At 40.2% G+C, this 14,861-nt stretch overlaps 1 protein-coding gene across 3 annotated transcripts in view; it reads left to right on the plus strand.

Moving 5' to 3' along the window:
• The window catches only part of Synj (synaptojanin), a 267,928-nt gene that overhangs the window by 73,805 nt on the left and 179,262 nt on the right, over positions 1–14,861 (plus strand). For all 3 annotated transcript variants that reach the window (XM_071673715.1, XM_071673717.1, XM_071673718.1), the window contains 2 exons: positions 7,534–7,673; positions 7,991–8,142. In XM_071673715.1, the coding sequence (XP_071529816.1) occupies positions 7,534–7,673; positions 7,991–8,142 (292 nt within the window). The remainder of the gene's footprint in view (positions 1–7,533; positions 7,674–7,990; positions 8,143–14,861) is intronic.

Below are 14,861 nucleotides of genomic sequence, written 5' to 3' on the forward strand. Positions count from 1 at the left end.
TGCCTGAGGATTGGCGGAATGGGTGCATAGTGCCATTATACAAAGGCAAAGGGGATAAGAGTGAGTGCTCAAATTACAGAGGTATAAGTTTGTTGAGTATTCCTGGTAAATTATATGGGAGGGTATTGATTGAGAGGGTGAAGGCATGTACAGAGCATCAGATTGGGGAAGAGCAGTGTGGTTTCAGAAGTGGTAGAGGATGTGTGGATCAGGTGTTTGCTTTGAAGAATGTATGTGAGAAATACTTAGAAAAGCAAATGGATTTGTATGTAGCATTTATGGATCTGGAGAAGGCATATGATAGAGTTGATAGAGATGCTCTGTGGAAGGTATTAAGAATATATGGTGTGGGTGGCAAGTTGTTAGATGCAGTGAAGAGTCTTTATCAAGGATGTAAGGCATGTGTACGTGTAGGAAGAGAGGAAAGTGATTGGTTCTCAGTGAATGTAGGTTTGCGGCAGGGGTGTGTGATGTCTCCATGGTTGTTTAATTTGTTTATGGATGGGGTTGTTAGGGAGGTGAATGCAAGAGTTTTGGAAAGAGGGGCAAGAATGAAGTCTGTTGTGGATGAGAGAGCTTGGGAAGTGAGTCAGTTGTTGTTCGCTGATGATACAGCGCTGGTGGCTGATTCATGTGAGAAACTGCAGAAGCTGGTGACTGAGTTTGGTAAAGTGTGTGAAAGAAGAAAGTTAAGAGTAAATGTGAATAAGAGCAAGGTTTTTAGGTACAGTAGGGTTGAGGGTCAAGTCAATTGGGAGGTAAGTTTGAATGGAGAAAAACTGGAGGAAGTAAAGTGTTTTAGATATCTGGGAGTGGATCTGGCAGCGGATGGAACCATGGAAGCGGAAGTGAATCATAGGGTGGGGGAGGGGGCGAAAATTCTGGGAGCCTTGAAGAATGTGTGGAAGTCGAGAACATTATCTCGGAAAGCAAAAATGGGTATGTTTGAAGGAATAGTGGTTCCAACAATGTTGCATGGTTGCGAGGCGTGGGCTATGGATAGAGTTGTGCGCAGGAGGGTGGATGTGCTGGAAATGAGATGTTTGAGGACAATGTGTGGTGTGAGGTGGTTTGACCGAGTAAGTAATGTAAGGGTAAGAGAGATGTGTGGAAATAAAAAGAGCGTGGTTGAGAGAGCAGAAGATGGTGTTTTGAAATGGTTTGGGCTCTTGGAGAGAATAAGTGAGGAAAGATTGACCAAGAGGATATATGTGTCGGAGGTGGAGGGAACGAGGAGAAGTGGGAGACCAAATTGGAGGTGGAAAGATGGAGTGAAAAAGATTTTGAGTGATCGGGGCCTGAACATGCAGGAGGGTGAAAGGCGGGCAAGGAATAGAGTGAATTGGATCGATGTGGTATACCCGGGTTGACGTGCTGTCAGTGGATTGAATCAGGGCATGTGAAGCGTCTGGGGTAAACCATGGAAAACTGTGTGGGGCCTGGATGTGGAAAGGGAGCTGTGGTTTCGGGCATTATTGCATGACAGCTAGAGACTGAGCGTGAACGAATGAGGCCTTTGTTGTCTTTTCCTAGCGCTACTCCGCACACATGAGGGTGGAAGGGGATGGTATTCCCTGTGTGGCGAGGTGGCAATGGGAATGAATAAAGGCAGACAGTGTGAATTGTGTGCATGGGTATATATGTATGTGTCTGTTTGTGTATATATATGTGTACATTGAGATGTATAGGTATGTATATTTGCGTGTGTGGACGTGTGTGTATATACATGTGTATGGGGGTGGGTTTGGCCATTTCTTTTGTCTGTTTCCTTGCGCTACCTCGCAAACGCGGGAGACAGTGACAAAGCAAAATAAAAATAAAATAATTTATATATGTATATATTTTACATGTTTCAGTGCATTACACATGACAGCTAGAGACTGAGTGTGACCGAATGTGGCCTTAGTTGTCTTTTCCTAGCACTGCTTCGCTAGTGTGCGGCGGAGGGGGGGGCATTTCATGTGTGGCAGGGTGGCAACGGGAATGGTTGAAGGTAGTAAGTGTGGATGTGTACATGTATATATATATGTATATGTCTGTGTATGTATATGTATGTATATGTTGAAATGTATAGGTACATATATGTACATGTATATACATGTGTATGTGGGTGGGTTGGGCCATTCTTTCATCTGTTACCTTGCGCAACTTCGCTAATGCGGGAGACTGTGATTAAATATAATATGAAAAGATAGTATGTATATATGCCTTTCTTTGTCCATTTCCTGCTGTTACCTCATTCAACAAGCCTTCAAAATACTCACTCTATCTCCTTATTTCATCACTACCTGTTATCACTTCCCCCTTTGCCCCTTTCACTGATGTTCCCATTTGTTCTCTTGCCTTACACATGTTATTTACCTCCTTCCAAAACATCTTTCTATTCTTCCTAGGGTTTAACGACATTTTCTCACCCTCAACTCTCATTTGCCCTCTTTTTGAACCCTTGCACCCCTCTCTTGATCAGATGTCACACTCTTTTATACATCTCTTAGTCATTTGCACTCCTTCCATGCAAGCATCATCCAAATGCCCTCTTTTCTCTTTCACTAACAACTTTACTTCTTCATCCCACCACTGACTACCCTTTGTAATCTGCCCACTTCCCACCTTTCTCATGCCACATACATATTTTGCACATGCCATCACTGCTTCCTTAAATCATCCCTTTCCTCATCCACTCTCCTCACATCATTTGCTTTCATGTTTTGCCATTCTACACTCAATCTGTCCTGGTACTTCCTCACACAGGTCTCTTTTCCAAGTTCACTTAATCTCACCACTTTCTTTTCCATGACATTCTCTCTCCTTTTTTGAAAACCTCTACAAATTTTAAACTTTGCCTCCACAAGAGAGTTATCAGACATCGCACCAGCTGCCTCTCTTTGTGCGTTAACATCCAAAAGTATCTCTTACATGCCTATTAATTAACATATAATCTAATATTGCCCTTTGACCATCTTTCCTACTCACATATGTATACTTGTGTATATCTCTCTTTTTATTCCCAATCACCAATCTTTTTTGAGCACAAATCCACAGGCTCTTCACCAATTCCATTCCCAACACTGAATACCCCATGCGCACCAATTGTACCCTAAACTGCCTCATTACCCACCTTCACATTCAAATCACTCATCACTGCTACCTGGTTTTGTGAACCAGAACTGCTGGCACACTTGCTCAGCTGTTCCCAAAACACTTGCCTCTCATGATCTTTCTTCTCATGACCAGGTTTATAAGCACCAATAGTCATTCTTTTCTCACCATCCACTTACAGTTATACCCACATCAATCTAGAATTTACTTTCTTACAGTATCACACACTCTAACAATTCCTGCTTCAGGAGTATTGCTACTCCTTCCTTATATCTTGCCCTCTCACCAATTGTACAGCCTCACTTGTGGTGTAATCTCAAGTAGGCATAGTTCAGTAACACACACACACACACACACACACACACACACACACACACATATATATATATATATATATATATATATATATATATATATATATATATATATATATATATATATATATATATATATATATATATATATGATTGCAGGTAAATATAGTGTGAAAATAATTTTTCATATTTTTTAGGTTAGTATAGGAATGAATTTTATTATAAGGGTATTTTGTGTTGTTGTAGGTAACAGTAGCTAAGGCTGACTCTACCCTCATTTTAACTCTGCTGTCTTTTTCCAATTAGTTGGGAGATTGGGTATGGAAATTCAAATGCATCTTGGCACATTTTAGTGTTATTTTGAGGAAAATGAAGTGAAAACCTTATTGAAATGGTATTTATGACTCACAATCCCATCATGTGTGTTTCGCATGGATGAAAAGTAGCAGCTGTGTGTTAAGTTCTTTGAAATACTTCTAATATCCAATATTCTGATACTCTGTTGATAATCACTACTTGTCTACAATTAAAAGTTTTTGAGTACTCCATATTTGTATATATTTGTATATATTTCTCTTTGGTGCCTCCAGGGATATCATGGGAAGGTAATGTTATTAACAGTCTTATAGTACTATTAATGTCCTTGTTAATTTACTTCCACGTTAATTATGAATTGCAAATAGCTTAAGTTTTCTTCCTAGTGTTTTTTCTTTTTGTAAAGGTTTTGAATTGTTTATTCTGACACTTATAAGTTTTGCAACTCCTTTGTTAGTTGTTGATAATTGTTGTAGCATGCATAAACCAGCAGTCTTAAGAAAGATCTCATAATCACTAAAACCTTAATGGATTGTTTTGACTGAGCAAGAACATTTGCAAATCCATAAGGATTTCAAGTAAATTTTGTGGTGGTGGTGAAATCTTTTTATTTTCTCAATGACTTTTCTGTATAATAAGCATGTACATTATGAAACTATGTTGATTGATTTGTTTGCGGAAAACAAAAGGAAAATTATGGATTGTGTTTAGTATTGCTGTATCAGATATTGCAGACAAAAATGTGGAATTTTGTGAAGGTATCCTTTGATGAATGTACCTAATTAGTGGCCCCTTCTTGCATCTCTTATTGTGTGTTATACAGTCAGTAAACCATTATCAAGTAATGCAGAAATGTGTATCTTTGCAGAAACTATTGAAAATTTCATGGGAAGGTAATGTTATTAACAGTCTTATAGTACTATTAATGTCCTTGTTAATTTACTTCCACGTTAATTATGAATTGCAAATAGCTTAAGTTTTCTTCCTAGTGTTTTTTCTTTTTGTAAAGGTTTTGAATTGTTTATTCTGACACTTATAAGTTTTGCAACTCCTTTGTTAGTTGTTGATAATTGTTGTAGCATGCATAAACCAGCAGTCTTAAGAAAGATCTCATAATCACTAAAACCTTAATGGATTGTTTTGACTGAGCAAGAACATTTGCAAATCCATAAGGATTTCAAGTAAATTTTGTGGTGGTGGTGAAATCTTTTTATTTTCTCAATGACTTTTCTGTATAATAAGCATGTACATTATGAAACTATGTTGATTGATTTGTTTGCGGAAAACAAAAGGAAAATTATGGATTGTGTTTAGTATTGCTGTATCAGATATTGCAGACAAAAATGTGGAATTTTGTGAAGGTATCCTTTGATGAATGTACCTAATTAGTGGCCCCTTCTTGCATCTCTTATTGTGTGTTATACAGTCAGTAAACCATTATCAAGTAATGCAGAAATGTGTATCTTTGCAGAAACTATTGAAAATTTCTAGGTAGACTTTTGCTTGCTGAAGTTATAGTTTTTGGAGATGGTTGGATTCTTGTTTTGGACATGGAATGATTTACTGAGCATCAGATTGGGGAAGAGCATTGTGGTTTCAGAAGCGGTAGAGGATGTGTGGATGAGGTGTTTGCTTTGAAGAATGTATGTGAAAAATACTTAGAAAAGCAAATGGATTTGTATGTAGCATTTATCGATCTGGAGAAGGCTTATGATAGAGTTGATAGAGATGCTCTGTGGAAGGTATTAAGAATATATGGTGTAGGAGGGAAGTTGTTAAATGCAGTGAAAAGTCTTTATCGAGGATGTAAGGCATGTGTACGCGTAGGAAGAGAGGAAAGTGATTGGTTCTCAGTGAATGTCGGTTTGCGGCAGGGGTGCGTGATGTCTCCATGGTTGTTTAATTTCTTTATGGATGGGGTTGTTAGGGAGCTTGGGAAGTGAGTCAGTTGTTGTTCGTTGATGATACAGCGCCGGTGGCTGATTCGGGTGAGAAACTGCAGAAACTGGTGACTGAGTTTGGTAAAGAGTGTGAAAGAAGAAAGCTGAGAGTAAATGTGAATAAGAGCAAGGTTATTAGGTACAGTAGGGTTGAGGGACATGTCAGTTGAGAGGTATGTTTGAATGGAGAAAAACTGGAGGAAGTGAAGTGTTTTAGATATCTGGGAGTTTGGCAGCTGATGGAACCATGGAAGCGGAAGTGAGTCATAGGGTAGGGGAGGGGGCGAAAGTTCTGGGAAAGTTGAAATATGTGTGGAAGTTGAGAATGTTATCTCAGAAAGCAAAAATGGGTATGTTTGAAGGAATTGTGGTTCTGACAATGTTATATGGTTGCAAGGCGTGGGCTATCGATAGAGTTGTTTGGAGGAGGGTGGATGTGCTGGAAATGAGATGTTTGAGGACAATATGTGGTGTGAGGTGGTTTGATCGAGTAAGTAATGAAAGGGGCAAGAGAGATGTGTGGTAATAAAAAGAGTGTGGTTAAGAGAGCAGAAGAGGGTGTTTTGAAATGGTTTGGTCTCATGGAGAGAATGAGTGAGGAAAGATTGACCAACAGGATATATGTGTCAGAGGTGGAGGGAATGAGGAGAAGTGGGAGACCAAATTAGAGGTGGAAAGGTGAAGTGAAAAAGATTTTGAGTGATCGGGGCTGAATGTGCAGGAGGGTGAAAGTCGTGCAAGGAATAGAGTGAATTGGAACGATGTGGTATACTGGGGTCGACGTGCTGTCAGTGGGTTGAACCAGGGCATGTGTGAAGCGTCTGGGGTAAACAATGGAAAGTTGTGTGGGGCCTGGGTGTGGAAAGGGAGCTTTGGTTTTGGTGCATTATACGTGACAGCTAGAGACTAAGTGTGAACGAATGTGGCCTTTGTTGTCTTTTCCTATCGCTACCTTGCGCACATGTGGGGGAGGGAGTTGTTATTTCATGTGTGGCGGGGTGGCGACGGGAATGAATAAGGGCAGACAGTATGAATTATGTACATGTGTATATATGTATATGTCTGTGTGTGTTTATATATATATGTATGCGTTGAGATGTATAGGTATGTATATGTGTGTGTGTGTGGACGTGTATGTATATACATGTGTATGTGGGTGGGTTGGGACATTCTTTTGTCTGTTTCCTTGTGCTACCTCGCTAACACGGGAGACAGCGACAAAGTATAATAAATAAAATAGATATACTTCCTCATACAGTTTGAAAAGCTTTGTGATAATGATGATCCTCTGTTTTTCTTTCATTTGTTTGAGATTTCCAGTTAATCATGTACTTTTATCTTGAGATGCCAACTGAAAAATTATTTTATAATGTTTTAGCTGTTTGCAGAAAAAAGTCATGTTATGAAAACCAAGTGGTAAAAATCTACCTATATGTCTATCTGTTGTTATGATTTCCATTTCCAGTTAATAGGGGATGAAAAAGGCAAGTAATTGAGAAGTTATATTTATGGATTTTTGGAATTTTGCAACAAATGATATTTAGATTTGTAATAGAAAAAGAGAGATGGAAGGATCGTATGCAGGAACTTATGTGACGGGGGTGCTTTGATGAATGAATCTAGGGAGAGGTATTGAAATTATGGTATGTATACAAGAAAATTGTACTTAAGTTGTGCTGCAGAGTAGTAGGAAAAGGTAAAAGTATTGAGGTATTTGAAATCCCACATGATACAAGATGTTACACTGAAAATTTTAGAATTATAGAATTAACATGAGTATTGTGAAACGATTTAGTGCTTTGCTCTTTGACTTCTGTTTTCGAGAGTATGCTATAAGTCTCTCCATATACTGTGTCCTGTTTCAGGAGAAAACACGCAGTTGTACTTGGTTGTGGTCACCAAGTGTGTCAGGGTTTGTGTCGCCCAAAATACTGCCATCTACAAAATTCAAGACATTGACATCATCTCGCTTCATTCCATGAGGCCTCAGAATTATAAAGCCCAAGTCAGTATGACATACATATTATTAATCAATAATAATCTATACAGAAATAGAATTACCTTTGGTTATTGTGATATGTTTGTAGAAGTTCCCAGCAAATAATGAAAAATCTTTTTATGATTTGTACTGAAGGGAGTTTCTGTTTTACAAAAGTAACAGGATTAATATGTACAGTGCAGCTTTAAATTTCTGCTGTTTTGAATATATATAGGTCTACTAATTGTCCTCTTTATCAGTTCCAATAATTGATTGAAAGGTCCATTATATTTGCCTTTATTTGATTACTTTCTTTTCATCATTTGAAGTATTCATGTTTTTAGGAAGAAGAATCGTGGATAAAAGAAATTAAGAAATTGTTAGGGAATGAAAGTTTCTACTTTAGTACTAGCACAGGAAGTGGAGAAGCTATGGACCTTACTCTGTGTGCTCAGCGTCGTTCCAAGACAAATCGCACTGATAACAGATTCTTCTGGTAAGTAATGCCAGTTTTGTAAGTTTCTTATGGAATAAAGCAGAAAATTCATTGGATATAGCTGATAAATCTAATTTCAAAGGGGGTTAATTGGGATGCAAGTTTGAATAAAGAAAGATTGGAGGAAGTGAAGTGTGTTAGATATCTGGTAGTAGACATGGCAGCGAATTGAAACAAGGAAGCAGGAGTGAGTCATAGGGTGGGGAGGGGATTCTGGGAGTGCTGAAGAATATGTGGAGAGAGAATGAAATTGGGAAGGGCAAAAATGGGTATGTTTTGAAGGAATAGTAGTCTCAACATTTTTTATTGTTCTAAGCACAGCTATAGGTAAGGTTGTGCAGAGGAGAGTGGATGTGTTGGAAATCAATTGTTTGAAGACAGTATGTAGTGTGAGCTAGTTTGATTAAGTACTGAAAGGGTAAGATTGATGTGTGGTAACAAAAAGAGTGTGGTTAAGAGAGTAGAAGAGGGTGTACTAAGTTGTTTGGACAAATAGAGAGAATGAGTGAGGAAAGGGTTGCAAAAAGGATATATGTGTCAAAAGTGGAGGGAACAAGAAGAATGGGGAAACCAAATTGGAGATGGAAGGATGGAATGAAAAAGATTTTGAGTGATCGGGGCCTGAACATGCAGGAGAGTGAAAGCGTGTACATAATAGAATGAACTGGAACGATGTCAGTGGACTTCAGTGAACTAGGGCATGTGAGGTTTAAGGAGTAAACCATGGAAGGTCTGTAGGTCCTGGTTGTGGATAGGGAGCTGTGGTTTTGGTGCGTTATACATGACAGCTGTAGAATGGATTTGAGTGGATGTGCCCGTTTTTCATATTTTCCTGGCACTACCCTACTAATGCTTAAAATGGTGATCTAGTATGAAAAAGATTAGTTTTAAGTATTCCATAGTTGTGTGTAATATGATACCTTTTTGCCAAAATGACCAGAAAATCTCAAGATAGCAATTTTCAACGTTATGATAACAAGGTTTTCCCGACAATTTTCAAAAACCACCTTGAGGGACTTTTACAAATCACTGATCCTTCCTCAGCCAGGAAATTGCACTAGGGTCCCATGAAGTGCTGCCCCAAGGTGATGGCTGGCTGAAACTTCAGCAGTTAAGGACTATGAAGGGAGCCATGAGACTAAAGAACAGAAACACAATTTTGGGTAAGGGGTCCAGATGATACCAAATCAGAGGACTGATATCGAAACCTGATCAGGTAGAAAAAAGTATATAAACAAGCAGAGACTGATGAAAGTTTAGAGCAGGGGTGATTAGTGTTCACAGTGAAGGAAAGGAACATAGACTGGCAAGAAAAGAACAGAGGTATACAGGATATTGAAAAAATTATATGCTGTGTCAAAGATGAAGCAGTCAAGGAAGTCTTTGGGCTAGTTGATAGAAGGTTTAGAAAATAGAGAGAATGCAGGACCAGTTCTTGCTTGCCAAAAGAGATTATAGAGAGGGTTGGACATACAGAGGTTGACACTACTGCACTAAGGAATCTGGCTGTACAGTAGGTGGCACCAAAATCAGAGAAGTTAGTAAGCAAGAGGCTGATAGACAGAGATCACAGAGTATTTTTGGATTGGAAGATCTTATGGTGTAAGGTGTATGTACAAGTCAAGTAGGAAGACAGGAGAGTAAATGGTTTCAAGTGAAGGTCGGTCTGTGGCAGGGATGTGTGATGTCTACATAGTTGTTTAATTTGTTTATGGATGGGGTGATTAGGGAGGTAAATGCTAGGGTTTTGGAGAGAAGGGTGAGTAAGCAGTCCATTGGGGATGAGAGGGCCTGGTAAGTGAGTCAGTTGTTGTTTGCTGGTGATAAAGCTCTGGTGGCTGGTTCATGTGAGAAACCGCAGAAGTTGGTGACTAACCTATGACTATGTACATGTGCACATATGGCTATGCATGTGTAGGTGCATATATGTATATACATATGCATGTGTGTGTATGTCTTTTTCTTTGTTTCCTGGCTATACCTTGCTAAAATCAGAAATGGCATTTAAGTGTAAACACATTTAGAATGGGGTGTCTAAATGTGTGTGGATGTAACCAAGATGAGGAAAAAGGAGAGATAGGTAGTATGTTTGAGGAAAGGAACCTGGATGTTTTGGCTCTGAGTGAATTGGAGCTCAAGGGTAAAGGGGAAGAGTGGTTTGGGAATGTCTTGGGAGTAAAGTCAGGGGTTAGTGAGAGAACAAAAGCAAGGGTTGAGTGGCACTACTCCTGAAACAGGAGTGGTGGGAGTGTGTGATAGAGTGTAAGAAAGTAAACTCTCGATTGATATGGGTAAAACTGAAAGTGGATGGAGAGAGATGGGTGATTATTAGTGCATATGGACCTGGGCATGAGAGTAAAGATCATGAGAGACAAGTGTTTTGGGAGCCGCTAAGTGAGTGTGTAAGTTGTTTTGATGCACAATACCGGGTTATAGTAATGGGTGATTTGAATGCAAAGGTGAGTAATGTGGCAGTTGAGGGAATAATTGGTGTACATGGGGTGTTCAGTGTTTTAAATTGAAATAGTGAAGAGTTTGTAGATTTATGTGCTGAAAAAGGACTGGTGATTGAGAATACCTGGTTTAAAAACAGGTATATACATAAGTATACATATGTAAGTAGGAGAGATGGCCAAAGAGTGTTATTGGATTAGGTGTTAATTGATAGGCATGCGAAAGAGAGACTTTTGGATGTGAATGTGCTGAGAGGTGCAACTGGAGGGATGTTTGATCATTATCTTGTGGAGGCGAAGGTGAAGATATGTACAGGTTTTCTGAAGAGAAGAGAAAATGTTGGGGTGAAGAGAGTGGTGAGAGTAAGTGAGCTTGGGAAGGAGACTTGTATGAAGAGGCACAGGGAGAGACTGAGTACAGAATGGAAAAAGGTGAGAACAAAGGATGTAAGGGGAGTAGGGGAGGAATAGGATGTATTTAGGGAAGCGGTGATGGCTTGCACAAAAGATGCTTGTGGCACGAGAAGCGTGGGAGGTGGGCAGATTAGAAAGGGTAGTGAGTGGTGGGATGAAGAAGTAAGATTATTAGTGAAAGAGAAGAGAGAGGCATTTGGACAATTTTTGCAGGGAAAAAATGTAAATGAGTGGGAGATGTATAAAAGAAAGAGGCAGGAGGTCAAGAGAAAGGTGCAAGGGGTGAAAAAGAGGGCAAATGAGAGTTGGGGTGAGAGAGTATCATTAAATTTTAGGGAGAATAAAAAGATGTTTTGGAAGAAGGTAAATAAAGTGTGTAAGACAAGGGAACAAATGGGAACATCAGTGAAGGGGGCAAATGTGGAAGTGATAACAAGTTGTGGTGATGTGAGGAGATGGAGTGAGTATTTTGAAGGTTTGTTGAATGTGTTTGATGATAGAGTGGCAGATATAGGGTGTTTTGGTCGAGGTGGTGTGCAAAGTGAGAGGTTAGGGAAAACGATTTGGTAAACAGAGAAGAGGTAGTAAAAGCTTTGCGGAAGATGAAAGCCGGCAAGGCAGCGGGTTTGGATTGTATTGCAGCAGAAAAAGGGGAGACTGTATTGCTGACTGGGTGGTAAGGTTATTTAATGTATGTATGACTCATGGTGAAGTGCCTGAGGATTGGCAGAATGCTTGCATAGTGCCACTGTACAAAGGCAAAGGGGATAAAAGTGAGTGCTTAAATTATAGAGGTATAAGTTTGTTGAGTATTCCTGGGAAATTATATGGGAGGGTATTAATTGAGAGGGTGAAGGCATGTACAGAGCATCAGATTGGGTAAGAGCAGTGTGGTTTCAGAAGTGGTAGAGAATGTGTGGATCAGGTTTTGCTTTGAAGAATGTATGTGAGAAATACTTAGAAAAGCAAATGGATTTGTATGAAGCATTTATGAATCTGGAGAAGGTATATGATAGAGTTGATAGAGATGGTCTGTGGAAGGTATTAAGAATATATGGTGTAGGAGGCAAGTTGCTAGAAGCAGTGAAAAGTTTTTATTGAGGATGTAAGGCATGTGTATGAGTAGGAAGAGAGGAAAGTGATTGGTTCTCAATGAATGTTCGTTTGCGGCAGGGGTGCATGATGTCTCCATGGTTGTTTAATTTGTTTATGGATGGGGTTGTTAGAGAGGTAAATGCAAGAGTTAGAAAGAGGGGCAAGTATGCAATCTGTTGTGGATGAGAGAGCTAGGGAAGTGAGTCAGTAGTTGTTCGCTGATGATACAGCGCTGGTGGCTGAGTCATGTGAGAAACTGCAGAAGCTGGTGACTGAGTTTGGTAAAGTATGTGAAAGAAGAAAGCTAAGAGTAAATGTGAATAAGAGCAAGGTTATTAGGTACAGTAGGGTTGAGGGACAAGTCAATTGGGAGGTAAGTTTGAATGGAGAAAAACTGGAGGAAGTTAAGTGTTTTAGATATCTGGGAGTGGATTTGGCAGCGGATGGAACCATGGAAGTGGAAGTGAATGATAGGGTGGGGGAGGGGGTGAAAGTTCTTGGAGCGTTGAAAAATGTGTGGAAGTCGAGAATGTTATCTTGGGAAGCAAAAATGGGTAAGTTTGAAGGAATAGTGGTTCCAACAATGTTATATGGTTGTGAGGCATGGTCTATAGAGAAAGTTGTGCGGAGGAGGGTGGATGTGCTGGAAATGAGATGTTTGAGGACAATATGTGGTGTGTGGTGGTTTGATCGAGTAAGTAATGAAAGGGTAACAGAGATGTGTGGTCATAAAAAGAGTCTGGTTGAGAGAACAGAAGAGGGGGTTTTGAAGTGGTTTTTTCAAATGGAGAGAATGAGTGAGGAAAGATTGGCAAAGAGGATATATGTGTCAGAGGTGGAGGGAACAAGAGGAGGGAGACCAAATTGGAGGTGGAAAGATGGAGTGAAAAAGATTTTGAGTGATCGGGGCCTGAACATGCAGGAGGGTGAAAGGCATGCAAGGAATAAAGTGAATTGGAACGATGTGGTATACCGGGGTCGACGTGCTGCCAATGGATTGAGCCAGGGCATGTGAAGCATATGGGGTAAACCACGGAAAGTTGTGTGGGGCCTGGATGTTGAAAGGGAGCTGTGTTTTCGGTGCATTATACATGACAGTGTGAATGAATGTGGCCTTTGTTGTCTTTTCCTAGCACTACCTCACGACAATGTGGGGCAAGGGGGTTGTCATTTCATGTGTGGCAGGTTGGCGACGAGAATTAATAAGGGCAGACAGTATGAATTATGTACATGTGTATAGATGTTTATGTCTGTGTGTGTATATATATGTATACATTGAGATGTATAGGTATGTATTTGTGCATCTGTGGACATGTATGTATATACATATGTATGTGGGTGGGTTGGGCCTTTCTTTCATCTGTTTCCTTGCACTACCTCGCTAACACGGGAGACAGCAACAAAGTATAATGGAATCAATAAATGATATATATATTTTTTTTTTTTTTTTTTTTTTGTCGCTGTCTCCCGCGTTTGCGAGGTAGCGCAAGGAAACAGACGAAAGAAATGGCCCAACCCACCCCCATACACATGTATATACATACGTCCACACACGCAAATATACAGACCTACACAGCTTTCCATGGTTTACCCCAGACGCTTCACATGCCTTGATTCAATCCACTGACAGCACGTCAACCCCGGTATACCACATCGCTCCAATTCACTCTATTCCTTGCCCTCCTTTCACCCTCCTGCATGTTCAGGCCCCGATCACACAAAATCTTTTTCACTCCATCTTTCCACCTCCAATTTGGTCTCCCTCTTCTCCTCGTTCCCTCCACCTCCGACACATATATTCTCTTGGTCAATCTTTCCTCACTCATTCTCTCCATGTGCCCGAACCATTTCAAAACACCCTCTTCTGCTCTCTCAACCACGCTCTTTTTATTTCCACACATCTCTCTTACCCTTACGTTACCTACTCGATCAAACCACCTCACACCACACATTGTCCTCAAACATCTCATTTCCAGCACATCCATCCTCCTGCGCACAACTCTATCCATAGCCCACGCCTCGCAACCATACAACATTGTTGGAACCACTATTCCTTCAAACATACCCATTTTTGCTTTCCGAGATAATGTTCTCGACTTCCACACATTCTTCAAGGCTCCCAGAATTTTCGCCCCCTCCCCCACCCTATGATCACTTCCGCTTCCATGGTTCCATCCGCTGCCAGATCCACTCCCAGATATCTAAAACACTTCACTTCCTCCAGTTTTTCTCCATTCAAACTCACCTCCCAATTGACTTGACCCTCAACCCTACTGTACCTAATAACCTTGCTCTTATTCACATTTACTCTTAACTTTCTTCTTTCACACACTTTACCAAACTCAGTCACCAGCTTCTGCAGTTTCTCACATGAATCAGCCACCAGCGCTGTATCATCAGCGAACAACAACTGACTCACTTCCCAAGCTCTCTCATCCCCAACAGACTTTATACTTGCCCCTCTTTCCAAAACTCTTGCATTCACCTCCCTAACAACCCCATCCATAAACAAATTAAACAACCATGGAGACATCACACACCCCTGCCGCAAACCTACATTCACTGAGAACCAATCACTTTCCTCTCTTCCTACACGTACACATGCCTTACATCCTTGATAAAAACTTTTCACTGCTTCTAACAACTTGCCTCCCACACCATATATTCTTAATACCTTCCACAGAGCATCTCTATCAACTCTATCATTAGAATGGGGTGTCTAAATGTGTGTGGATGTAACCAAGATGAGGAAAAAGG

The sequence above is a fragment of the Panulirus ornatus genome, chromosome 19 (assembly GCF_036320965.1).
Source record: "Panulirus ornatus isolate Po-2019 chromosome 19, ASM3632096v1, whole genome shotgun sequence".
NCBI lineage: Eukaryota > Metazoa > Arthropoda > Malacostraca > Decapoda > Palinuridae > Panulirus > Panulirus ornatus.